The 25,552-nt window shown below is 44.8% G+C and overlaps 9 protein-coding genes across 9 annotated transcripts; 4 read left to right on the top strand and 5 right to left on the bottom strand.

Annotated features, from left to right (window-relative positions):
• Window positions 1-7,335: 7,335 nt before the first annotated feature.
• On the top strand, window positions 7,336-9,381 carry IAQ61_009696 (uncharacterized protein; the record flags this gene model as incomplete). The annotated part of the gene is made up of 4 exons (XM_003837854.2): window positions 7,336-7,803; window positions 7,931-8,304; window positions 8,463-8,954; window positions 9,071-9,381. Exons 1-4 carry the CDS (start codon window positions 7,532-7,534, stop codon window positions 9,379-9,381), a joined length of 1,449 nt encoding a protein of 482 aa, XP_003837902.1. The 5' UTR covers window positions 7,336-7,531.
• Window positions 9,382-9,745: 364 nt separating this feature from the next.
• Window positions 9,746-11,435, bottom strand: IAQ61_009695 (uncharacterized protein; the record flags this gene model as incomplete). Its single annotated transcript, XM_003837855.2, has 3 exons — window positions 9,746-9,976; window positions 10,461-10,615; window positions 10,928-11,435. Coding segments are annotated over 3 exons (894 nt in total), but the record flags the coding sequence as incomplete, so codon positions are not given.
• A 1,243-nt stretch (window positions 11,436-12,678) lies between these two features.
• Window positions 12,679-13,684, bottom strand: IAQ61_009694 (uncharacterized protein; the record flags this gene model as incomplete). Its single annotated transcript, XM_003837856.2, has 2 exons — window positions 12,679-13,388; window positions 13,447-13,684. The coding sequence occupies 2 exons, from the start codon at window positions 13,682-13,684 to the stop codon at window positions 12,679-12,681; spliced, it is 948 nt and encodes a 315-aa protein (XP_003837904.1).
• Window positions 13,685-14,289: 605 nt separating this feature from the next.
• IAQ61_009693 (uncharacterized protein) lies at window positions 14,290-14,514 on the top strand (the record flags this gene model as incomplete). Its single annotated transcript, XM_066098493.1, has 1 exon — window positions 14,290-14,514. The coding sequence occupies one exon, from the start codon at window positions 14,290-14,292 to the stop codon at window positions 14,512-14,514; it is 225 nt and encodes a 74-aa protein (XP_065951652.1).
• A 45-nt stretch (window positions 14,515-14,559) lies between these two features.
• On the bottom strand, window positions 14,560-16,068 carry IAQ61_009692 (uncharacterized protein; the record flags this gene model as incomplete). The annotated part of the gene is made up of 3 exons (XM_003837857.2): window positions 14,560-14,813; window positions 14,875-15,958; window positions 16,009-16,068. 3 exons carry the CDS (start codon window positions 16,066-16,068, stop codon window positions 14,560-14,562), a joined length of 1,398 nt encoding a protein of 465 aa, XP_003837905.1.
• A 137-nt stretch (window positions 16,069-16,205) lies between these two features.
• Window positions 16,206-18,355, top strand: IAQ61_009691 (uncharacterized protein). The gene is made up of 3 exons (XM_066098492.1): window positions 16,206-16,326; window positions 16,378-16,718; window positions 16,766-18,355. The coding sequence occupies exons 1-3, from the start codon at window positions 16,321-16,323 to the stop codon at window positions 18,132-18,134; spliced, it is 1,716 nt and encodes a 571-aa protein (XP_065951651.1). The 5' UTR covers window positions 16,206-16,320; the 3' UTR covers window positions 18,135-18,355.
• A 1,461-nt stretch (window positions 18,356-19,816) lies between these two features.
• On the bottom strand, window positions 19,817-20,704 carry IAQ61_009690 (uncharacterized protein; the record flags this gene model as incomplete). Its single annotated transcript, XM_003837859.2, has 1 exon — window positions 19,817-20,704. One exon carries the CDS (start codon window positions 20,702-20,704, stop codon window positions 19,817-19,819), a length of 888 nt encoding a protein of 295 aa, XP_003837907.2.
• A 326-nt stretch (window positions 20,705-21,030) lies between these two features.
• Window positions 21,031-22,605, top strand: IAQ61_009689 (uncharacterized protein; the record flags this gene model as incomplete). Its single annotated transcript, XM_003837860.2, has 1 exon — window positions 21,031-22,605. The coding sequence occupies one exon, from the start codon at window positions 21,031-21,033 to the stop codon at window positions 22,603-22,605; it is 1,575 nt and encodes a 524-aa protein (XP_003837908.2).
• A 220-nt stretch (window positions 22,606-22,825) lies between these two features.
• IAQ61_009688 (uncharacterized protein) lies at window positions 22,826-23,996 on the bottom strand (the record flags this gene model as incomplete). The annotated part of the gene is made up of 4 exons (XM_003837861.2): window positions 22,826-22,987; window positions 23,044-23,690; window positions 23,739-23,754; window positions 23,808-23,996. 4 exons carry the CDS (start codon window positions 23,994-23,996, stop codon window positions 22,826-22,828), a joined length of 1,014 nt encoding a protein of 337 aa, XP_003837909.1.
• Between the last annotated feature and the right edge of the window lie 1,556 nt (window positions 23,997-25,552).

Genomic DNA, 25,552 nt, shown 5'->3' with positions numbered 1-25,552 from the left:
CTATCGTGAAATTATCTTTCTAGGGGTCTAGGGTTATATCTTTGTCCTCTATAATCTGTATTAGGCTTTATTACTATATTTTTTAGTTTTATTATTATATCTTTATGTTCCTTCCTAATTTATAACAGGCCTGTATATTAAGTAGTACGCGCGCGTGGCGTCTATACGCTTATTTTAGCACCCTACTATAAAAGTTCTAATATAGCTATCCCCCCCTACTATAAATTTCCTAACTTACTTTATTATATAATAGATTTTCCTTACTAATTAGCCCTTTCTCTAATCTTTTTCTATTAATCCTACCTATCTAGTCTATATTATATCTTTATCTATAGCTACTAGTGCTAGTAGTAGGGATCTACTATAAGGCGGTTAGACCCTGCGCTAGGCCTACTAAGATAAGGTGCGTACTTCTAATATTCTCCCTATATTTCCTACACTAACTTTTGCTTAGTACACGTCTCCCTAAATATAGCTACTTAGCAGCTTTATTATTTCTAGTAACTTAGATAATAAGGAGTATAATAGTAGCTTTGTAAAGCCGCTTCCCTATAATTAGTATATTAACTAGCTTTATCTTTTTAGCAAGTATAACTATTAGGAGGGTAGTAGTAAGTTCCCCTTAATTTTTATTTTCTTTATAGCAAGTTCTAACTATATCTAGGGCGCTTATACAAGTCCTATTATTATAGCTATAAGACTTACACTTAGTTAGAAGCTATCCTTGCTAATAATCCTAATATCTACTAAGCCCTCTATAACTAGCTTTAGTTTTATTATAGTTACTAGGAGGATTACCTTTATATTATAAAGAAGGGGACCCTTAGTACTTTTATAGGGAAACCTACTAAAGGCACCTATTACTAGTTTATACTATAGTTCTACTAGCTCTACTATTATTTTAAGGATCTTATATTAAGGGCTTAAACTAATAATACTATTACTCTACTTGCCCCTACTACTTACTTGCGCGCCTATAATTAGTATTAGCTTATCGCTGTTATTCTATCTACTACTAGTGCTCTAGCGTTTCCTCTTTAGTCTACTATTACGTCTTTATATAGTAGTTATAGCAATAATAATATTATATAGCTTACTACTACTACTAGTATTACCTTCTAGCGTATTAACTAGCGTATAAACAAGACCTAGGCCTAAACTAACCTTTATATTAATAGGCTTAAGAGCGCTACTAAGCGCACTACCTAAGGTATTAAGACTCTTATTATTAGTATTAGTTTTCCCTTGTTCCCTTTATATCTATTCTAATATTTATTTTCTTTAGGCCTAGGGTACTACGCGTTAGTAAGCTATTAAAGCACTACCCTCCTTCTAATACTACTACTGCCACTACTTGTACTTATTAACTAAGTTGTCCCCTACCTACGCTACGCGCAAGCGTTACTACTATTACTAAGAGATATAGAGGTATTAGAATAATATAAACAATAGTTTAAGGGGGGCTAAGGGGGGGTTAGTTATAGATAGTAATAGTATAGATACTACTACCTAATTATTAGCTATATTATAAAACTTTAGTAGTAAGGCACTTACTTAGAGTATTATAAGGATAATTAAAAGATTTCTTTAATACCTTTCTATTTCTTAATTATAACAAAGGTCTAAGTTATTATTCTAGTTTCCTTTTACCCTTACTTCCTAGTTTTTATACGTATTAGGCTATTATTATACGTAGTATCCCTATACTATTCCTTAAACCTATCTAGAGCCTTAGTATCCTATACTACCTCTAGTAGGTGCTATATTAGATTAACATACCCCTTTTATTTTACTAGGACTTAACACTTCCCTTTTCCTCTTATATTCTTTATATAAAGAATCTTTTCTACTTTCTATTTATTTAGTGTTGTATCTTTATTTTCTAGAGTAACTATTAGACCTAGTTACAAGTCCTAAAGCTTCTAGCTTAGTAGTAGGTTATTAGTAGCTCTCTCTAGTAGATCTATATATATAGTCTTATATAAGCTCCCTAGTAAGTCTAATACTACTATAAGTAAAGTAGGAACTTCTATTACTTTATACTTTACCTATAGCTAGTTAAACCTTTTACTTAGTTAGTTTATCTTTATATTACGTATTATAAACTAAACTATATTACCTTTTAGGAACTTTTTAGCTAGCTATTAGGACTAGTTTATTACTTCCTATTATTATTACTATTAGAACATAATAGCCACTTATGCTAGCTCTATACCCCTCTATAGGTGCGATAAGAACGCTACAGCCTCCCTATAAGGATTCTTAGGCTTTACTAGTAGTAATATTAACTTTTATAGCATGTCTATAGTATACCTATTTAAAAGTAGATTTAGGCTAACACTAGTTATACTAGAGTCCCTATTATTAAGTGCAAGTTAGTAGGCTAGTAGGTAGTTAGGCTAGTTAGTCTGCTTAAAGCATACTATTATACGCAGCACTACCTACACCTCTTAGTTTACCCGCTCTATCCTGCTGTCTATCTAGGGGTAGTATATAGTAGACAGTAACTAGTTTATCTTTATTATCTAGTATAATGTTATCTAGAAGGATCCTAACTAGTCTAAGCCTTAGTTAGTAATAATAGAGGATAGGAAGCCCTAGAACTGCCACTAGTTATCCTAGAAGATCCTTGCACAATAATTAGCTACTATAGAGACTATTACTTTAAGCTAAATATATTTAGATAATCTATTAGTAATAACTAATAGGAACTAAGGTTTACTATTATCTTTTATAGGTAGGTTAACTATAAAATCTATAGATATTTAGGACTAGTATTATAACGTAACTAGTATAGGTTATAATAGACCCTATTAGCGCTTCTAGGAGATATAAGCACTATAATAATAGTAGTTCTAAATATACTACGTAATATCTTCTAATATTCTATCCTAATAATAGTTATAGCGTAGTATTTAAAATATTATATTCTTCCCTAGATATCCTACTAAACCTAATTTATGTGCTTGCTATATAATAGTAGTTATAAGGGGTTCCTATATTAGTAACTAAATAACGCCCCTCTAAAGTAAAGTGCTGTGTGCGCTAATTATATAGTCCCCTATCTATTACTTTATATTAGCTAAAACTAGGAAAGACCTAGTGCCTTTCTAAACTATATTAAGACGCACTTAGTATATCTTATCTTCTAATACTGCTTTATCCTATAGTGTCTGTATATATAGGTTAGTAAAGAGGCTAGCGCCCTTTAGTAACTTAGACGCCTCCTCTACTTCTAACGCTGTAACCTAGATTAATTTAGGGCGTATTACTAACTATAGTGTTGCTTTAGAGGAGTTTAAATCTTATAGTTGCCTACTTAAGGTATTAGGTTATCCTATAAGATAGCTAGGTCTATACTATAGGATATACTAATATTTTAAAAGTTCCTCTACCTAGCAGCACTATTGCTTGCTTAAGCTTTAAAGGCTAGTAAAGTACTCTAGGTTTTTATAGTCTATAAATATTATAAATAGCTTATAAACGCTCTATAGCTCTACTAACTAACTTTTAAGATACTCTATAATAGCTAGTAATTCCTTGTTATATATAGTATAGTTTTGTCTCTCTAGTATTAGTACTATAGAGTAGTAAGTAACTAGGCGCTAGACGCCCCTAACTTTTTGTAATAAGCAACCCCTAAGAGTGTATCCTAAATAGTCTGCTTCTAATAACGTTTCTTTAGCTAGGTCCTATTACGTTAGTACTAGTCTAGATATAAATACCTTTTTTAGTGTATTAAATGCACTCTATTCTTCCTCTCCCTATTAGAAAGAGGTATCCTTCCTAGTTAGTTAGTTTAAAGGCGCTACTACTTTAGAAAACTTTGTAATAAAATCGCGGTAGAAGTTAGTAAAACCTAGAAAACTCCTTACCTCTCTTATATTCCTAGGGGATTCCTATTCCTATACTGCCCTAAGCTTTTTAGGGTTAGGTCTAAGTAATTTGCCTACCTTAATAATATAGCCTAGGTAGCGTACCTCCTTAACACTAAATATACACTTCTCTAAGTCTAGGTGTAGTCCTGCTTCTTTTAATAGTATAAGTACACGCTTTACTTTTTCTATATAGTTAAACTAGTCTCCTCCTAAATAAATTAGGATATTATTAAGGTAGGCTATTATATATAATCTAAGTAACTCTATAAGCGCAGTATTAATATATTATTAGAAAGTAGATAGCGCACTACTAAGACTAAATAGATATACTAACTATTTATATAACCTAAACTAGGTATAGAAAGCTATTAAGGACTTATAACCTTGTACTATTCTAACTTTATAAAAGGCAGCGTAAATATCTACTTTTGTAAACTAATTTACGCTAGATAGTATACGCAAAGTTTCCTTAATAAGTAGTAGTAGATATTAGTCTAATATTATTATACTATTAAGCATCTAGTAATCTATATAAAGACGCTAACTACCTAATAGCTTCTTTACTAGCAATACTAGAGCTCTAGCTATAGAAGAGCTTGCTTAGATCTAGCCCTTGTCTATTAATCTAGTAAGTTGTGTTCTTAGTTCTAGTAATTAATTATAAGATATAGGGTATAAGGGACCCTATAAGGGGTTAGGCTAGGTTCTATCTAGGAGAGTTATTAACTAAATATAGTAATCTATACTACCTTAATAAGGTAGCAAACTACTTGCTAACTCCTTGTTAAACAGGTCCTTAAACTCTTACAGTTCTAGTAGCAACTTTATCTTTCTAGTTTTATACTTAGGTTTATAGGGAACTATGTTATTAGTAATATAGATAGTGTGTATATTAATAGGACTTCCCTTATTAATACTTCCTAGATATTTTATTAGGCGTAAGTTATATATTACCTATAAAATATCTAGTATATTTATTGCAAAAATTTGTACCTATATATCTTCCTATTAGGGTCCTTAATTTAGTAACCCTGCTATAACTAAACCTAAGATAATAGAGATATAGGTAGGATATAGGCGTCTCCTACTCTCTTATACTACTATATTGCCCGCCTTCCTAATTATTAATTTACCTTATAGAATATCTATAACAACACCCTCTCTACATAGCTATAGTCTACCTAGTATTAGTTAATAGGAGAGACTAGGTACTATATAGGCTAAAAGCTAAGACTACTAACTATCTAAATTATAGTCTAATACTACTAACTATAAAATTCTTATACCCTTAGTAATTCCCTAGGTATATTGCAAGGGTCGTGGGGGAATATCTATAAAGTTCCTACTAATCTATCTTGCTAACTTTTCCTTAACTACACTAAAATACTAGCACCCTAAATTAACTATTACTTACACGTTCTCTACTCTACCTAGAAGGAGGGGAATAAAGAAAGGAGGATTATTTAACCTAGCCTTAATATCTAGGGGACACTTAATAGCCTTTACTATTAATAATTCCTCTATTATAGTATCCTCCTTATACCCCTAACTTAGCCTAAAGTTAGGGGTAGCTAGTTTCCTAAATTAGGGCTGCTTGCTAATACTACAACTATCTTAACACCTACTAGTTATAGTAATAGGGTATTAGAGTATACACGTATAAAATAACTGCCCTATTTATACTAGGTATAGACCTTTGCTAGTTTCTATATATTAAATAGGTCCTATAGGATCTAGTTAGGACGTAATATTAGTAGTTTAGTAGGTGCACTTAATAAGGCTACTACCTCTACTATATTTATATTACTATCCTAGTCTAAGTTAGACTTTTACTAGGGTTCTTTAGACTTACTAGCCTAAAGAAAGCCTAGTTCTAGAGAGGCTATTTTAATATCTACTACAATTATCTTATATTCCTTTATAGCTACGTTATAGTTTATCCTAGAGACTCCCCTATTAAGGGAAACTAAGCGTATATAACTATTAAGAGATTACTAAAGTTATAAAAGCTTCTATTTATTATCCTAGTATAAACCTTCTAACTATATAAGGAGCTATATAAAATTTATAAAGAACTCTATAAAAGGCTAATTTTAGCCCTAATATAAGTGTTCTAATATAACTTAGGCACGCTCCTGCCTATAATAGTTACTATAATAGAATACTAGGTAGTTAAGAAACCTACCTATATCCTAACGCTTACGTGTACTATCCTTAAAGTATAGTGCTATAGCGCGCTAGACTATAGGTAATAACTAGGACTAAATATATATAAACCTTGCCTTCTTATCCCTAATAAAGACCTTGTCTACACGTAGTTTAAACTCTATAGTTATTTACTAGGAGGAGAAGTTTACTTTAGTGCTATTATATAGCAAGCTAACTAGGAAGGGTTTGTAATATAAGGCAGGAGAGGGTAGAGGTAGTATATTATTAAACCTAGTAGGCTTAGAGGAGGGTTAGGATAGAATCTAATTGCGTATTTCCTTATTCTATTAACGTAGTATAGCTATTATAGTAGAGTCTTAAGCCTATTATTCTATTAATCTATAGACCTATTATATTAGCCTTTCTACTATATTAGGTTGCACCTAGTTATTCTAAATATCTAGCATATCTATCTCTTATTACTATTATAGTATATTTAGAAGAAGATACTAAAATATTATAGACTAGCCTTAAGGGAGAATATAATAAGCGTTAATAATAGTATTTAGTATCTTAAAGGAGAGATAAGCCCTCTACGCCTTTTTATAGGTGTCTAGTGTGTTTGCTTAGTAGTAGTGTTAGACTTAGTCTATCTTGTGTTAGACCTAGGCTTAGGTATAAGCCTAAGTCCTTTACATATCTATAGGTTAAACTATAGATACTCTTTTCCTTCCCTATAGGGTAAGGTTTTTATTAAGGCTATAGGTTACTACTAGGGACTATAGCTAGAGAGGGAGATTCTATAATAACCTTATTATAAAGATACCTTATAGTGTTCTAGTTAATTAGGTGTATCCCTAGCTAGGTTTAGTATCTTAGCGCCTAAGCTACGTAAAACCTGCGCTTTATATAGGGCTTAGGTAAGATAAGTATTATTCTTATATTAATACTATACTAATAGCTATCTCTATACTATTCTATCTAGTGTGAAGCAAATACTATTGCCTACAACTAGAACCTTACACCTACTAAATTTTCTAGTAGCGTCTAGATAAGGTTAACTGCAAGCAACTATACTTTTCTACTATTTCTAAGTATGTAAAATCTTCTCTAAGAGTTAAGGATTTAATTGCTACAAGCGCGTTATTAATAGGTGCTATAGTTATTAAGAAATTTAGTGTTGAAAATTTGGTGATTTTGGTGTTGGTGGGCGCTCGGTGGGGGTGGGCGCTCGGTGGTGGATCACGTTACCCCGAGAACCAGGTTCGGGAATCGGCACGAATATCCCTACCGGACACGGCATTCTTCCGCGGCGCACAAAAAGAAGTGAGATTCCTACCTACATTGAATGAGTCAACAGATCTGGGCCCTAGTCGGAAATGTCTTGGACGCTTGAGCAGATTTAAAAAGTGAAGACATTCGAGGCTTCGCGATTACCTAAACTAGAGGGCTTTAGACTGGTAGTCTACGATAGACGTCCACGCAAGCCACACAACAACAGGCCAATGTCGTCCCAATCAACTGAGTCGAAGAATAGCCATGTCGTCGAAAATAAGCAAGAATGCTCCGCTAGACCTTGCACGACTGGCGAACAGGCCATTGCACAGGAAGACGTCCATGTCAACAACAACGACGAGACGACGAGCCATGATAAAGAAGCGCAATTAGATGCAAGGTCCACACGCACTACGGAGTCGACTATCCCTCCACCTCCCGATGGCGGGCTTCACGCTTGGCTCAAGGTTTTTGGCGGGTTTATGATTTATATCAACATCTGGTTCGTCGAATAATCCTGCCCCGTCCCAAGCAATGCAACAATCAATGCACTTCACCCATCCAAAATGTACATCCACATCATAGGTATATATATATATATATATACATACTAACGACCAATCACCCAGGGGCTTCACTCTAACCTACGGCGCCTTCCAATCCTACTACCGCACCACCCTCCTCCGCACCTCCACCCCCTCCGCCATCTCCTGGATCGGCACCACCCAAGCCTGGCTCCTCATCGTCATCGGTACCGCCTCTGGCCCGCTCTTCGATCTCGGGTATTTCCGCTCCATGCTGCTGGTGGGCAATTTCCTCGTCGTGGTGGGCATCATGATGTTGAGCCTGAGCACGACGTACTGGCAGGTGTTTTTGAGTCAGGGCCTGTGTATGGGGGCCGGGGCCGGGTTGCTGTATATACCGAGTTTGGCGCTGGTCGGGGTTTGGTTTAGTAAGAAGAGGGTGTTGGCGACTAGTATAGTGATGAGTGGGATTGCGGTTGGTATGTATTTTACCTTTGTTTCCTACAATCCGTAGCTTTATCTTTGTCTCTTCCCTTTTCACGGCTTCGATATCAATCTCCAATTCTCAAGGCATCATCTGGAGCACCACTCGGGGGAGATTCCCCATCGACAATTACACTAACATCAACCCCCACAGGAGGAGTCATCTACATCATGATGTTCAACCGCCTCCTCCGTACCTCCACCTTCCCCTGGGCCATACGCGCCATCGGCTTCGTCGCCCTAGCCTGCGCCCTACTCTCCATCCCCGCCCTCCTCAGCGGCTCCGCCTGGCTCAAGCGCCCCCGCAAACGACGCGCCCTATACGACAAATCCGCCCTGCGCGACCCCCTCTTCCTCATCTTCACCTGCTGCTCCTTCACCACCTTTCTCGGCTACATTGTGCCCTTCTTCTACATACCCACGTATGCACGCGAGCGCCTCGGCTCCGACGAGAGCACCGCGCTGTACATGTTGGTGCTGGCTATTGCGGGGAGCTTCTTTGGGAGGCTGGCGAGTGGGGTGACGGCGCATTATTTGGGGGCGATTGTGACGTGGGGGGCTAATGCGTTTGCGAGTGGGGTGTTGGCGTTGTGTTGGATGGGGATTCGGAGGGAGAGGGAGTTTGTTGCGTTTAGTATTTTGTGGGGTATGTTGATGTCTATCTTCCTTTACCCAATCCTTTTACACTTCACTCACTACCCTTCTTCCTCCCTCTCGCCATCAAATACTCCATCCCACTCCAAACTAACCACCCCCACCCAGGCTTCTTCTCCGCCGCCCTCGTCACCATCCCCTCCGCCGCCTTCACAAACATCACCCCCGACCTCTCCCGCCTCGGCACCCGCCTCGGCATGTCCTGGAGCGTCTCCAGCATCGCCACCCTCATCGGCGCTCCGATCGCCGGCGCCCTGCTCGGCCGCTCCCGGCAGCGCAACGCAGACGGTGTCTGGACAGAGACGACGGATTTTCGCGGCGTTCAGATTTGGAGCGGGGTTTGTTTGTTGCTGGGGGCGGGGTTTGTGGGTGTGCTCTGGTGGAGGGCGCGGAGGGGGGGTGGGGGGTGGAGGGTTTGATTTTTGGTGGGGTGAGGGAGGGGGGTGTATGGTGGGAGGGAAGGGGGAAGGGGGAAAAGTGGTGGAATGGTAAAGGGGGGGTTTGAGTTTGTATCATAAGGAAGGTAAAAGTATCGACATATTTCTACACGTATATGAACATCCAAATGGCAGAACCCCATGTATACCGTATCAAATATCAAACATCAAATACCATAATATAACATGCTACAAACACACCCCCATCATCCCATACACTGTCCTTTTTATAAACTTGAGCTAGATTGTATAATAGACTCTATGCAAACATACATCACACTCCAACGCATAACACAGAATACACATCCCAGCACAACTATCACTCCCAACTTCCCATTCGTGGCTCTCATCTCACAACCACACCTTCTGCAGGACTACCCGGGCTCGTAACTCGGGGGCAGGGTGATCGTGGAGTTGTGGGTATATGGGTTGGGGTTGGTTTGGGTTGGGGAAGTGGGATGGGTTTGGGCGAGGATGAGGTCAGGGCGAGCATGGGATTACTGGAACATGTAAAACTCGACCGAGACTGTGTTCCCGAGTGCTGAGAAGATGGGGCGGGGATTTTGATGAGTTTAGTCTTCACTCATTTAGAGACGCTGCTTGTACGCCCTTTTCTACCAAAATACTGGATCTCCACACCTGGACATGTCTGATAAGAAACACATGGGTACACCGTATGTATACCGTATCCTCTCTGTTTCCTGGCTTCTCGGGTCCCTACAACACGTGCGAGAAGCGTGGCTCCCCAGCTCTCCTTGAACAACATGTAGCCACCCAACCTCTACCCTGGGCAACCACCCCCAACAACCCAGACAGCTTTCTCTGCATTGAAACCGTCCAGGTAAGCTGCTTATACGCCCCCCTTTCAACCGGAATTCTGGATCTCCATACATGCATCTGTCGGACGAGAACACAACGTTTTGCACATGGTATCCTTGGTCATCGGGTCGCGATGTCGCGTGCGGGCAGCGTGGCTTCCCAGGTTTGGAGCAGTGTGCTTTGCTTTGTACACTTGCTGACCTTGCTCTTGGGTACCTACGTGCCGTGCCCTTGGTACGTACGACGAACCGAGAACCTGGGTTTTGCGCATGCCGTATCATCGTGGCGTTACCAGTGCGTTTTGTTTCGAGCTGGGCTGCCGCGGATCGGGGTTGTGTATGGTATGGTATTGTTTTGAAGGCGTGGGGGAGGAATTTTCCAAAGGGGTGAGGATTTGCTGTTTGGGGAAGTTGTAGCGATGCGATTTGTGAATGGTGTGATTATAATGTGTGCTAGGATTTTTCATTGCATGGTGAGTTTGTGGTCGGCTTGAGAAGCCTAGATGATTTCTTGGAGAGGCATGGGTTAGAGGAATGGTGGTACAGGGCAGTTTGTTAAACCTGGCTATTTGGGTGACCGGCTTGTCGGGTGTTTGAACTCCACGTCTCCTACAATGTGGTGCGTGGAACTGTGGATGCGGTACGCAAGAAACGGTATCTACTGTGAATCTACCATACCACCTTTCGAAAGACTTTGCATGATACCCTACTCTTGCTACCCAAGGCAGATGGGTGGACAAAGAACCTCGACATGCGAGAGGAACGAGCAGGAATCCATAATCCGGGGGGCCCTCCACAGACCCTGAAGGCGATTGAGCTCAGCCTCGTGTAGCATCTCATGACCGCAGTTCCAGGCGACCGAGAACTCGAGAAGCGGTCCTCGGAGCTGAAGGATCGAGCCCGCTTCATGGCAGTACGGGGAACCGGTCCCGTCCAACCATGGCGTCGACAATGGATGACACTAGTTAATGAAGGCTCATCCATCTTCCTTCCCGAGGCGTATGTCGAAGGCGCATGGCTGACTGGCAACCTTGCTTTGCCGTTGCGATCTGGCGGCCTGAGGAAGCTGCATGCATGGGGCTCTGCATCGGCCCCCAAATGACCATTATGTTGGATGTTGTGCGACTGTTGACGAATGGGTGGTTTGTTGGTGATTAGTATACGTGCAGGTTGGAGGAAGTCAAGAAGTTTGCAAGAGATCAGTGATGATGTATGATTCTGGCGCACCGGCATGGATGCAGTCCAGTGTCATGGGGTGAATACGTTGAAGGTTGCAGGTTACATTATCGAAGTGGAGTAGGAGACACTTGATTAATTGACTCGTCCCAATCCTGCTGAAAGTTAGATTAAAAGAGATTGCCTTGAGAAGTCGCCGCGGACTTGAGTCGACAGTAGATCTGCTAGGTATTGGTCACGTATCTGAACTTCTTGCTCATGATTGTGCAGAACACACATCTTTCAAACTCGTTCTGTCGTCTTGTAGGGGAGACAGATGACGGAACTACGGCCCCGACAGTGAAAGTCTGAAACGGTAGGCATCAAGTGCCTGATTAGGAAGCTGTGACGAGACATGGCTTGGTCTCGATCGCCGAAGAAATCCGCCGTAGCGAGATTTTGATCCCAGACACCATCTCCAACGGCTAACGAAAGCCGATATGAACCCAGCGATTTGGTTCAGATGACTCCACCCACGGATCTGGATAGACGACGAGCCTTCGGAAGGCACGGCGCGCGCTTGAAGGATTGAGGTTGTTGGGGGGGGGGGGGGACACGCTGGCTGCTGCACATGTCCATCGAAGCCATGCCAAGCTGTTTGACGGCTCGTATGCCAGTTTTGAGAAACGCGCACGAGTGGCTCACATGTACAAAGGCTGGCTGATCGAATAAGAAGCCGGCCGATCGAAAGAAAGGCAGCGGGGGTTCGGCAGAGGTCAAAGATCGCGTGGATTGATTTGATTTACAGGTACAGCGCTGCAAAAGCAGTTTTTGGGGGCTGGAGAGGGTTCAGAGGTGGAAAACGTGCATGGGAAAAAAGAAACAAAAGAAAAACAAAAACACAGAAGCGTAGGTAATAGTACCAGGAGACTCGAGGCTAGATGGCCAAGTGGATTCGTCGCAACGAACGGCACATCTGTGACCCACTGCGGGAGAAGTAGTGCCATGATGTGTATGCGAGATTGCCGTTCGAGACTGACGTATGAGATTACCGAAATGGCTGATTGGCGTCGACTATACCAGACGCCACTCATGTACATACACAAGATTGCCGGGTTCCAACAGTAAGCTATGACTAAAGGAAAGAATTCAAGTATCCAAGAAAACCTGCACAACTGACGCCACATCGTGTACCTGCACGCCAGACGGTAAACATTATACTAGTGGCCAACCAGCAATTGCCCAATGTGGATATAGAACCCCCCCTACCCCGAAAATACATACACGCAACCCGTCAAAGGAAAATCTAGAACTGCACTATGTCAGAGACAATATCCCTGTGATGCTCTAGTCCACTAACCGTGTAGGACCCATTTACAACCATGGGCTCAGCTCTCCCCACAATTGTGGTGTCAGTGTCCATGCGAACGTGGATGGTCATGCCCATGTGCTCTCTACCGTTCAGATACGAGGCCGCATACTGTGCTTCCTCCTTGGACCCGAACCTGGCAGTTGCCAATCCCTTGAACACTCCCGTCCTTGGGTCTCGTAGGAGCTGAGAATCGACTGGGATACCCACAGTATACAGCAGCTTGTTGAGGTCATCCGACGTCGCCTTGTAACTCAGATTGCGAATGAAGATGCCACGGGCTTCTGTCAATACAGCTCCGCCGCGGACATTGACTGGCATTCCATTGGTGCTTGTTGAGTAGACAGGGGCCTGTGGCGCCTGGACTGCATAAGGCGATATAGATGGGTAGGCTTGGGTGGTCGGGTACATCGCGTATGGATGATAGGTTGGGGGTGGCATATAGGCCGTTGTGGACATTGCCCGTGTCTTCCCACCAAGCTGGTTCACCCTCCCAATGTCGATCCCGCATCGCCCGACCGAGTGATCACCTTCAGGGACTTCCGGGAAGTGCGCAGAACAGTTGCATCTCATCAACCGATACCCGTCCGTGCTGCGGCAAGTCTCCCACACGTGTACTAGCATGCCTTTTGACCTATAGAAGACCTCTAATGGTGGAATGCTGTCAGGTTCATCCGTTGTGCATGAAGATGCAGATTGACTTACTATACGCTGCATCTGCGTCCTCTTGGTCTCGTAATCGACACCATCCTTGCATTTCTCCCCTTCGCTGACTAGGATTCGAGAACACATTCGCCCATCCTGGTTGCTCCTTGACCACTTTTCGAAGATGGTCTTTGAATTCTTGCCATCCTGCCAAGAAAGGTGCATAACGCGTCGAACCACATACTACTAGCAAAAAGTCCCCATGGGTTTCTTTCCAGGGCCCAGTGTAGGAAGCCATGTTGGAGTATGGAAATCGGGTGGATAGATGATAACGATATTCGCTTTTCGAGGAGAGGATATATAAATCCAAATGTTGAAGGAACACAGTGACGGACTGGAGTCTGTCTACTGGATGCAGAAACCGTTGGGCTATTTCAATCGACGAGAGTGCAGTGAATGACGGTAGAATATAAGATTTCCAGACGATGTCGTACCCATGATGTATTTATACATGATGATCCAAACTTTACCATTATTCTTTTTGCGGGCGTGTATAGTCGAGTGGGATGCGCCGAGGAAGGAGAGTCCCCCCAAAGGTAGGGCCTACTTCGGCGAGCATGCTGATTCGTACAATGAGTCTGAGGTCGAGGTCTAAGCTTACTCGCTACCCATTGTGAGGTCGCCTCAGGAGCCGTCCCGTCATCCCCGATGCGTCCCCAAGTCTAGATTGGGGACGTGTAGAGTACGTCCCGCAAAGGTGTATACAATATGAGGGTGGTGGCCGATGTGCTGGCCAATCCAAGGTGGCATGCATATATGTCTAGCTAGACATGCCAATATCTTGCAGTGAAGCAGATAGCGTGCATTGCTGGTCGTCACTGTTACACTAGATCTCAGGGTACGATGGTGGATCCGGCTATGGGAGCAGGAGCCATTGTGGATCCACCAGGCGTCGTGGGTCCGCCATGTCAAAGCAAAAGCTCCCTAATGGGTAACAAATCCAACACACCTTTGTTAACCCTTCGGTATGATACAAACTACCAAAAAGAAACACTAGATACAGGGCTCTTGAGCTCCCATGAATTTTCCAACCCTTTGCTACTTTCTGAACATCAAGCGAGAGTCTAGTCTTTGGGTCGTGGCGGCATCAGTGACCTCACAAAGTGATCACCGTCAGGCTGAAACCCGCCAGAGGATCAGCTTTTGGTCAAAACCGCCACTGACGAGGTACTCGCTGCTCTCAGCGTCCACGTTATCTGTCGTGATGTGCCCTGCCCATAGACAGCGGATCTTTGACCCAGGTTCGTGAGCCTTCAAAGAAGCAACAAGTTTTCCACTTTTAGCTTCTATGCCTCTGATGACGCCATCATCTGAGCTTACGTAGACACCAGATGCGTCGGGACGCCACACAATCCGAGGCGTGGAGTCTAGATTCAATCTCCATGTCAGTCCACGTCGGAACCTCGCATTTCAAACAGTTCCACTTACATGGTGTCTGAGGAGCTAACGTGTTCGTGTTCACCAAGATAGCGCGCTCCTCACGATTAGCGATGGCTAACTCTGCGCGTGCTTGCGAGGCCTGTGTGCTGGGCTCAAGGACATCATCCGATATGAGACCAACATGTCCTGATGAAGGTCGTTGAGACGAGAGCGGAAGTAGAAGCTTCACCACAAGTAGCCTCATATGTGGAGTAGAACTTGTAGCAACCGCTACCAAGTGTGGATCTTTAGGGCAGACCTGAACGTCTGCGGGTGTGAATGCAACCCACGCATTGGAGTGTGGCGCCAAATTTTGCTGTCCCAGCAGTGTCACGCCCGACTCATCTGAAGCGTCTACCGAATAGTAGTGCAGAAATGTCGAATCCCTCCTGGCGACCAACAAGATCAGGTGGTCGCTATCCAGCGCTTCGATGAACACAATTGTCTCTGGAATGCTCGGAAGAACCAGACTTGTGAGAAGTGTAAGTCGTGGATTATCAACAGTGATATCAATATTGTAGAAGAAAACCTTGGAATCCCAGCCCGCACTAGCTACCATCACAGAGCTCCCATTCGAATGAACGGCTAATTTCACCAGGTATTTTGTATGATCATGACGTTGATCTACAATTGACCCACGTGAGAGATCAAACAGGGTCAGTTTGCCTGACATGGAAGCCACCAACAAGTATCGTGAGCCAATGGAAACAACATCCAGAGTCGGTGAATCTTGGAGGCTAGAGTAAGAATGTACCAGGTCGAAGTTTGGCGTGCTTGGGTCTACGAGATGGAGTTGCCTGTCTGCCGTAGTTACTGCAATATATGGTCGAACCTCTGTTGCTGATAGCGACAGATGCAGTACATTTACGCTGAGTATGTTGGAACGGTTGGGTAGAGTGCTGATGGTGTTCGGCGTTACCGGCGCCCTCTCGGTCCACTCTCGGTCTGCATCGTTCGTACCCAGCTTCTCAAAATTGAGGCTGAGATCAAAGGTCTTCTTCTCTTGCAAAATCGTCTCAATAGTGACTTTCTCATCAGCAGTGATACCGACATCCGAAGGTAAGCCTGCCTCTTTTACAAAGCTCGTCAGAGTCTGGCCGTTGTTAGTCCCCGCATCCATCATCAGATGATGCAACATAGTACTTCGGTGAAGCCATTAGTTCTCAGGTAGTGCGCAATCAACTCAGCTGCAGACGGTAGCATTACTGATAACACCACGCTTCCAAAAAACTGTGGTGATGGAGTGATGGAGTCGCAAGCGATGGCACAGCGAATCGCCCGTACAGACTACATGACATCGGCTGTCATAGTTGAGCCGCGCTAGTTGATTTACGGTAACCTAACTTTCCTAGTCCACCCTTATCGATACCATGTCTTTGGCAAAAAGTTCGCTTTGCAAGTGTCTCAAGGGCCCCGCAGACAGTACCGGTAAAACTACTCAATCAATACCTCAGGATGCAGGTAGGCATATGGAGCCAATTAGGAGGTGTAGTGCTGACCTGGCATGAACAGAAAAACCCTGTTCTACGTGAGGAGCGCACTCATAGACTTATTACGTTGCAAAAGAAGACATCTGCAACACCTTACAGTATTACACACCGGCTAAAGCTCGCCCAAGCATATAAAGAGCTTGGCTATCCGGATCTTGCTGTTGGTGATGCGTACAAAGCACTTCTGTTGATTGATGAGGTCGTTGGGGAAGGCGAGTATCATGAGGAAGCCTCAGATGCCGCCGCCCTCGACTATACCTCGCAACAATTGGCCCACATAAATATCGAAGATGAAAGCGACAGTACACCTGCTCCACTTGACTCCATTTTAAACTGGGTTCAGGTGTCCTGTCTAAGAGAGACGTATGTAAGGACATTCAATGTGGCGTCTGTCAGGCTCACTCTTCTAGCTACATTCTTTTGATTAAGAGCCTGCAAATTTGTGGTTGCTTACGGAGTGCCTTCGATTACATTTCACGCGCAAAAAAAGCCTTTCCTGAAGACAAACTGTTTGAGGATTTTCACAAGTCCTTGATGGACCGTGTGCGCATTGCCCTAGGGGTTCAAGAAGATACTTTATCCTCTATTGACATCGACGACTTTCCGGAAAAAGGTTTCGTTCGTCGAGAACAATATCCATGGAACCACCATGAACCGGACCGATTCTCTGAGGCTTGCCTGCAGTCTCTAAATGAACAATTGGAAGATATCGCACCAAAGTTGGAGGTCCGAATCTCTGAGTTACCAGTGTTGACTCACAGCAGCAACGCACGAAACGCATCAAAGTCTCAGGCGCAATTTACCAAACAGTTAGGTCTGTTTGCAAAGGAAGATATACCACCTGGAGAACAGATCCTCGAGGAAAAGTCTCTATTGACTGCTGTTCTGAGATTCCATGAATCTTACTGCGATGCATGCAGCATTTTGCTACCCAATCCCCACGGCGAAGCTACTGCGAGTGAAACAAGCAATATGACCGTCGGTTGTGATGAGTGCGATGAGGTGTATTTCTGCAGCAACGATTGCCACGATCTAGCCCAAGAAAGCTACCATCCCTCAATATGTGGTGTGATGGTGGACCAGGGCACAATACCGGCAAGTGAAGCTGCCGATCATCTTTATACCCTTCTCCTTGTACGTGCATTAGCACTGGCGGAAACCCAAGAGTTACATCCTTTGGAGCTCAAGGAACTGCGCTACATCTGGGGAGATTACCATGGGTGTGATCTTGACTCTACCTGGCAAGTAGACGCTACAGAAATGCCCGTCAAAGCATTCGGCACAGTGCCTTGTACGCTCCCATTTTCATTCAAGAGCAATGTCCTCATGCCACTCCATGTGCTAGAGAAGATGGATATCAATATCTTCACCGAAACTGAAAGATACGACACGTGGATATTCAACACCCTTTACGCAAAATTCCGAGGGACCGCATCTGCTCGACAGGGCCTGGACGGAAAGCCCGACACCAGTGCAGTACATCCAATGTGGTGTCTAGCAAATCATAGCTGTGACCCCAACGTTGCTTGGGATTGGCAAGGCACTATGCGTTTCTGGACCCGCGATCAGCGCATAGAGTGGGCAGGTAGAGACTCCAAACAGGAACCTGGGCTTAGGCAAGGCGAGGAGGTTTTTGGCCACTACTGCGACATTACGTTGCCTGTCAAAGAGAGACGGGAATGGGCTGCTGGGGCACTTGGGGGAGACTGCATGTGCCCGAGGTGCATTTGGGAGGAGATGGAAGAAGCAAAATGCCATGCTGCGGAGACAGGAAGGTGATGGATCGCATGTACATTTGAATATAATTCATACATCCAACGCTCGCTTATGCGCCGTTGGTCCAACCCACACTTCTTCTAGGTTTCTTGTAGGCCTATCCCTACAAACTCGAGCTCAGAAGGGGGGAGTGGACTAGAAACATGCGACATGGGACCGTACCCTGTACCCCTGGTAATCGTTAATGAATCATCATGATATCTCATAATATAGCAATGCTTCGGCGCATCTCACATTCATCTATCTCTGGGGCCCTGTACGCTCACCATCCAGGGTCATCCTCGGATATTAACGAGTCTGCGCCGGTGCTGTTGTTTTGCTCCATCTATCACGGAGTCCTAATGATACCTTTCCCAACGAGCCGCCGTCCACTTCTTCATCCCCGAGTGATCTCCACGGAAATCCTTGATGAACCCAAAAGATTATCTCACCCTTCAATCAGGACAATGGGCAATATCGGGCCATTTATACGAATCGATGCTGCACTGCAATCTTGTTGCGTTCAGCCGCCGTACGTGGCGCATTGCAATCACAAGCCAAGCTTAGAGTTTTTTGAGGTTCAGATCGAACACATGTCGAAGGATTCCGATAGATCTAAGACGTGTTAAACCATGAGGCATAACACAGTAGTGATGCAGGAGAACTAGCGGGAGAAATCTAATCAGATATAAAGCGAGGAGAATTGGAGCAAAGATGGACTACTCCAAAGTAGTACTATTTCTAAGCAACATCTCGAAATTCCCTGGCACTCCCAAATAGGAAAGAAACTAACGTATCGTATTCGCCCTCTGGCTATTTTACACAGGAAAATCGAAATACCCACAATCAGATTAATTCCATGTACAGGCATTCCACGTGCTGGCAATAAGTCCCATGAGCCAGGATGAAAGTCACTAGATCCCGGCGCCAGATTTCGGTCGTTCTCGATTATTCCACCTTTTTGCCTTAGCTCGGATTTTAGACCCCAGTATGCAATTGATCGGTGTGCACTATGTAGTTGTATCCGGATTCAAGCATTTCCATACGCCACACTATCGCTAATCTCACAACTCCACAACTTTTAATCGCCTTGACCTGGTAGCACTCGTCATCTACGAAAAGTCTTGTCCGGAGAAATCCGATGCATCCTAGCTTCATCGTTCGATGAAAGCACCGTAACTTACGAAATGCGCACGTCGAGTTGCATGCCTGCTAGTTCCCACATTGTATCGAGGAACTACCGAGACATTGGTGTTGGAAGGACGGCGGTGGTGGCTGTACTGTGGCCAGCATATGGTCCGGCCAAATCCACTGTAATACGTGAACTAGCTGGCATAATACGTGCCCGTCCTCTGAAGTAGCTAGCGACCAGACTACCCATGGCCAGCGCTGACAGCTTGCGGAGTGAATGCCGGACTCCGATACATCAGGCTGGCTTGGCTCACATACTTCACGAATTTGTATTCGTCCTGCAGTGGAGCATGTCGAACGGTAAGGAGCCGCATTACATGCGTATCATAAGTCTTAGAACAAGATCGCAATAGCTCCGTGCGTTGGAGATGCGCTGTCGTGCATTTGCTCGATACTAGGTTCTTGCACACAAAAGTGAAACTAATGGGCCTATGTTCTCGACATCCACAGTAGGATGTCTTTCGTTCAAGATAAGCGGTGTAGTTCAAGGCGTGCGTGTCGAATCGCTTGTCCAGTCATTTTTCTACAAGCTCAATAGGCTTCCTGATAGCAGGTATTGCTTCTTCATAGATCTCTTCTACGCGAATCGAAGGGAAGGTATGCCGCAATTGGGCAGCAATGTATCGGATCCCCCAATCCTCAGCTTGCCGGTGACCCACACAAGCAACCGACATGCTAAGCGCTCTTGCTGCCTCTAAACCAGTTATACGTGGTTGGCCTGTTATGTAAAAGATATGCCTACCGTCGTCTTCTGTCGCTATCCAACCGCGTCCGCGAGCTTCATTTAGTATGCGATGTACTTCTTCCTCGTTGAAGGCGTTCATGATGGCGACCACATGCGTCTCATCCGATACTCCTTCGAGCACAAGCTCTACGCCGCCGAATTCTTTCTGTGTCTGATGGAGGAGCTGTGCACGAGGTAATGAGACCTCGCCTAAAATCCCTATCTTCCTCTCCATATCGCCTTTATAGCCTTGTATGCATGATGCCCCTGGCACATTCAGTCCCAGCCTCTCCGCCAAAACCGGGTTCCAACCGACTGTCAGGACCTCATCAAAAGATGTATGACTAGAAAGAACAAGCGTACCGCCGCGAACATTTCGATGGTCCAGTTCGAAAGGACGATGCAGGAAGCATACTGTGCGTGGAGGACGGTGATGTATCTGCGAATTCGGTCGCACTGAAGCGGCAGCAGATTTTCCGATCTGATTTCCTATCAAAGAATACACCCCAGGCGTGGGTGTGACACTCAGAACTATCTGCTCAACAATTGCCGTGTCTGGGTCGTATCGCGGGTTTTTGGGTACGTGGTATTTACGCCTTACATCGTTCTCTTTCAGGGGCAGGAGAGAAATGATGTAGTCATTGATAACTGCATGTGTCATTTTTATTTGGCGCTGCATCTTTATTAATGAGTTCAGTGGCTTTATGATAAGGAAGTACCATGACTCTATGAAGATCCTGACACCATAGTGGAAGGTAGGTACGTCATCGATATTCTTTTGACGGTTTGTTGATGGAGCTTAGCAATTTCGGGTGCCGATTATGAGCTGATATACTTTTTTTTCCATTCTTCGAATAATGTTTTTAACCTTGTCATAGTCGCTATGGCTGGTGTTGTTGCTCAGAAAGAGAGTTTTGTTCTTCAAAGAGAGGACCAGGCGGGAACTTGAGCTAGTCCTAATAGCGTCTAGTCGAAAACACAGGTTGAGATCTGAGTCCGATTGCGATGATTCCTTCACCATCTATTGGATTGGGTAGGATCAACGCTCACTCCAGACTTGATCATAAGGCATGCCTGCCGTTGATGCTTCCTTTCAGGCCGCTGGTCAGATTTCACTTTTCCAAAGATCTCTACGGTCTTCGACCATCAGGTTTGGCCTATTTGAATAGTAGCACTCTCAAAACCAAGCCGCCACAATTTACAGGTCGCACTTTCTGCCTCACAACAATGAGCGTCACCACCACGGCGCCTACCCCGGCAATTGTTGGTGCTCTTATGTGCCAGAAAGACTCGTATTTGCGATCATTGGAGACTACGGTGGTATCCTGCGAGGAACACGTACCTGCTGCCACGAACCAGGGCGATGGCAAAACAAAAACAAAGAAATCCACGGATCCAACCAAAGGCCTGACGGTGGGCGCCTCGAACGCTCCGAAAGTCTGGCACATCGAATTCGCAGACTCTGTTCTCTTCCCAGAGGGCGGTGGACAGCACACCGATCATGGAACGATCACACCTCTGAACGATGACTCAGATAAAGAAGTGTCAATAACAAATATACAGCGTCACGGTTTGCGGTGTGTACATTTCTCACCAAGGCCTTTGAAACCGGGCACCACTGTGCGTCAGACTGTGGATTTCGGGAGAAGATGGGATCTGATGCAACAACATACTGGCCAACACCTGCTCTCCGCAATTATGGACGGGATGAACCTTGAAACTCTGGGTTGGAGTATGGGCCAGCCTGGGGAGATGAACTATGTGGAGTTGCCGCGAAAACCTACCGACGAGGAGATCAGAATCATCCAAAGAACCTGTAATAAGATTGTACGAGAGAACGTTTCCATTACCGTGGAAACTCCAGAAGGGAGGGGGTCATCTAGTCTCCCAGAAGACTATGACAGCGACAAAGGTGTTGTCAGATTCGTCAAAATTGGAGACCTTGACTACAACGCGTGCTGTGGTACGCATCTTCGCACAACATCACACATAGGCTTGATTCTTCTCCATCATATGCAAACGGTGCGAGGCACTAATTGTCGCCTCTTCTTCTCCGCTGGAGATCGAGCCATCGAACTTGCCACCGAGTCAATCAATGGCCTCAGGTCGATTGCTCTATCCTTATCCACAAGTGCTGCACCGAACGATGTCGCAATTGGCGTAAAGCGGCTAGGCGATTCACTTTCAGAATCGCGGAAGAAAGAGAAAAAGATGTTAGCTGAGATTAGCAAATTCGAAAGCGCCCGTATCACGACACATTTCCAAAAACATCAAAGTGCATTCTTGCATCGAGCTACAGATGGTTTAGACTTCATCAACTTGGTCGTCATGGAAATCAAAGATGTTGCTAGCGAGCGCGGGGTTGCAGTACTGTGTTCAGGAGAAGCGAAGTCCTCTGGCTCGATTGTTATACTCGGCCAGCCAGAACTAGTACAGAACATGTCGTCAAAGGTCAAAGAGGTTGTGATCACAGCCAAAGGTGGCGGAAAGGGAGCAAAATGGCAAGGTAAGGTTCTGGAGTGGCATAAAGGTGAGATAGAGGCCCTGAGGATCGCGGTGGAGACACTGGGGAGTACATAATGGGCTGATGGAAGAATTGTGTAAATGTAGCGTGTTTGTTCTATGTATGATCTGTTTCTCAACGGGAGAGGAAGCAAGAAGTGAAGCAGGTATAAAGCGATTGTCCATGTGAACATCGTGTGGAAGTGCAGACCGACGACAGAAAGGAGGAGCATCCGCAAGAAGATTGTGAACAAGAAAAAAAAATGCAGATGAAAGTGTGCGCTAGATGTGGAGCTAATCATACACTGTAGACCTTGATCGAGTTCACGAGCCAGTACGAGTCCTGGAAGGACTGAGGCTGCGAGGCGACGTATGCATTGCAGCTTGGGTTCATCTGCGCGCAGGTCGACTGGCCCCAAACACCACCCGCCCAGTCACCGCAGAATGTAATGTCGAATATCTGTGTGAATATTATCAGAACCCGTCTATTAAATCCTTGTGGTTCAATCAACTTACAATGTTCATATCTCTAAACTTGCTGTTGTAGTCACATCCCCCACCAAAGTTTGCAGTAGGCACTCCCCATGAGCTTGGATCGGGGTTACCGTTTCGGATATTGGCCGGCACGTCCCGAGTTGCGAAATTCCAGACCTTAAAGCCCGATGATGTCCACAATGCGGCGTATACACCACCGCCATTGGCATTGAAAGCAGTCCCATAGGAAGTAGCCGAGTTAGAGAGAACACCGCACCCGTTGAAGCCACCACCAGCTCCACAATCTGCGTTGCCAACGCGACTGCCGGTTTCCCCTTCGGGTCCGACAGAGGGTGTGCAACCAGGAGATGTGTGCAGTGTGACTTGATTGTAGGTATTGAGATGAACACCTTCGTAGATATCTAGCTCTCCCTGATTAGGCCAGTTTGGACCGAACATCCAGAAAGCAGGCCATGACCCGCAGTTGCTACCAGGAACATGGGCAAAGTCTGCAATAATAAGTGCACGGTTGTATGCTGTCCTGCTCTGTATTCTGACACTTTTTCGTCCGGGACCATTCGGATCTAATTGCGAAGTTGAGTCGACTCCCATGTATACCTGGTTGTTCTGGGTCTTGAGTAGACCTAGTTGCTGCGCCTGTTGCGCATTGACATACTCCACGAAGCCATCTGGTTTTATGTAAGTATATTAATACCATATCAGAATCGACAACTCACGTGTAGGGTCGGGGATCTTGCTAACAGTTAGTGTAGTTCAATAAGTAGAGTACGGACAAGAGTGCTTACAGCCTGGACATCAAACTTGCTGTTCCAGTTGCTTGCATCATAGGTCTCGATTAAGGTGTACGCAGCCGAGGTTTGGACATCAGATACGTGAGAAGTAGTCCCGTTTTCCCAGATACCAGGTCCTGCTGGGAGGGCTGTAACACTTGCCCAAAGAAGTGGAAGAGAGGCAGATAGCGTTTTCAAGGACATGACTGGCTGAGTAGATCGAGGAGTGAATCGTTTTGTCGTACAGGAAATCCATGTGCTCTTTCGCTACTCTTATACATTTTGCCGTTGGCCGCGTCTCCTCATGAGACTTTGGCTAACATGGCTTCAAGGCCGACTACACTCATGATAAGATGAAGCCTTCAACAATGATATCAAATGACCAAACACATGACAGGGTGCTGCATCGCCCATTGGGCTTTAGAATGAAATTGGGGAGAGAAGCCCTCCGCGGCCAAAACACGTCTCTCGCTACAGTAGGTGGAATGGTTTCTCCAAAGCCTACGCCTGTGCGGGATATGAGCCTAGTATGGCAACTCGTAAGGCTTGATAGTATAGCGTGAGCATGGCGCCTGATGGTGGTTGGAAAAACAAGGAGACTTATGTTAAGCGTAGTGCTACCTAGCTCCTCGCGCCCCTTGATCTGTTTCGGAAGTCTTGCTGTAAACGGTGAGTCAAACACTCTAAGTGGCCAGTATGTCTTTTGATTTCATCTAACTACCAATCGTAGCGTGGCCTCTTGTAGAAGGCCCCCGTACGTGATAACTGCTCTAAAGTGAACCCCTATGAATACCGAACGGTAACATTGGCCCGAGCATGTTTCAAGTAGACGCGTCTAGAGCGTGGTCGTCGCAAACCATCAACTGCGACTTCTCGTTTGCGCGACTCTGCTGCTAGGCATGGCTGAATCTGCAGAAAAAGCTCGCAGCATGTTTTGGGTTGAGAATATACAAATCGGGTTGTTACGTTACGTCTGGCGAGAGATGTGGTGTGGACCCCGCGATGGAACAGTGGACATCTGATCTCGTCAGTTGCACAAGGGCAAAGCAATGTCCAGGCCAGGGAATCAATGAGCATGTTTGCCCAAGGTATGCACGCGCATGATTCGCGTGTTCAGGTTCGATCGATCCCCTGCGAGCGTACGGAGTCGAATCAATGATCCTCCCCTGGACGTGTCTTATGCATACCTAGTTAGCGGACGGCGTCGCACAGAATCCGGGGTGCAGGGCAAGTTGCGCAACCGTCACGGGAGGTTTGCTAGTTAGCCTTGCTTACCTGTCTGGCATCGAGTCTCGGCACCCTAGATGTTATGGGAAGGTTGGGTATATCGCCATGTGGCCAACAAAATAAAATCTTGGTGGTGAATGTTCAATGGACCGTTAGAATTGCGATTCTCGAACGGCAGTCAAGGGGCTGAATTCACTAGTCCACTTTGGAACTAAACCTTGTCTATTCACAACTATGCCTCCCTCTGAGCCATCCGCACCATGAGTTACTGTGGATATCTTTTATTAAATCAAATATTTTGAATCCTAATCCAAGGAGACTGTGCTATGGCGATAGTTTGTGAAGAGGAAAGCTGCCGGATGTGGCCATCACTGTGTACGAATTGGTCTTCAGGATGATAGGACATAGCGGTTAACAGTTAAGTGAAATCTACTCTCACAAAAAAAAAATCCGGATTTGGTCTCAAGTTACACAGGGGTGTAATGTGAGCAATACGTAAGTAGCTTAAGTTGTGGCTAAGCAACCCTGAGCTC

This window comes from Plenodomus lingam (assembly GCF_022343315.1).
Source record: "Plenodomus lingam strain CAN1 chromosome Unknown contig_6, whole genome shotgun sequence".
NCBI lineage: Eukaryota > Fungi > Ascomycota > Dothideomycetes > Pleosporales > Leptosphaeriaceae > Plenodomus > Plenodomus lingam.
This window is presented reverse-complemented; position numbering and strand designations above follow the sequence as displayed.

Coding starts and splice junctions, on each gene's coding strand:
- IAQ61_009691 (XM_066098492.1), top strand. Junction 16,719..16,765: donor GTGTCCTGTCTAAGAGAGAC/GTATGTAAGGAC, acceptor TCACTCTTCTAG/CTACATTCTTTTGATTAAGA.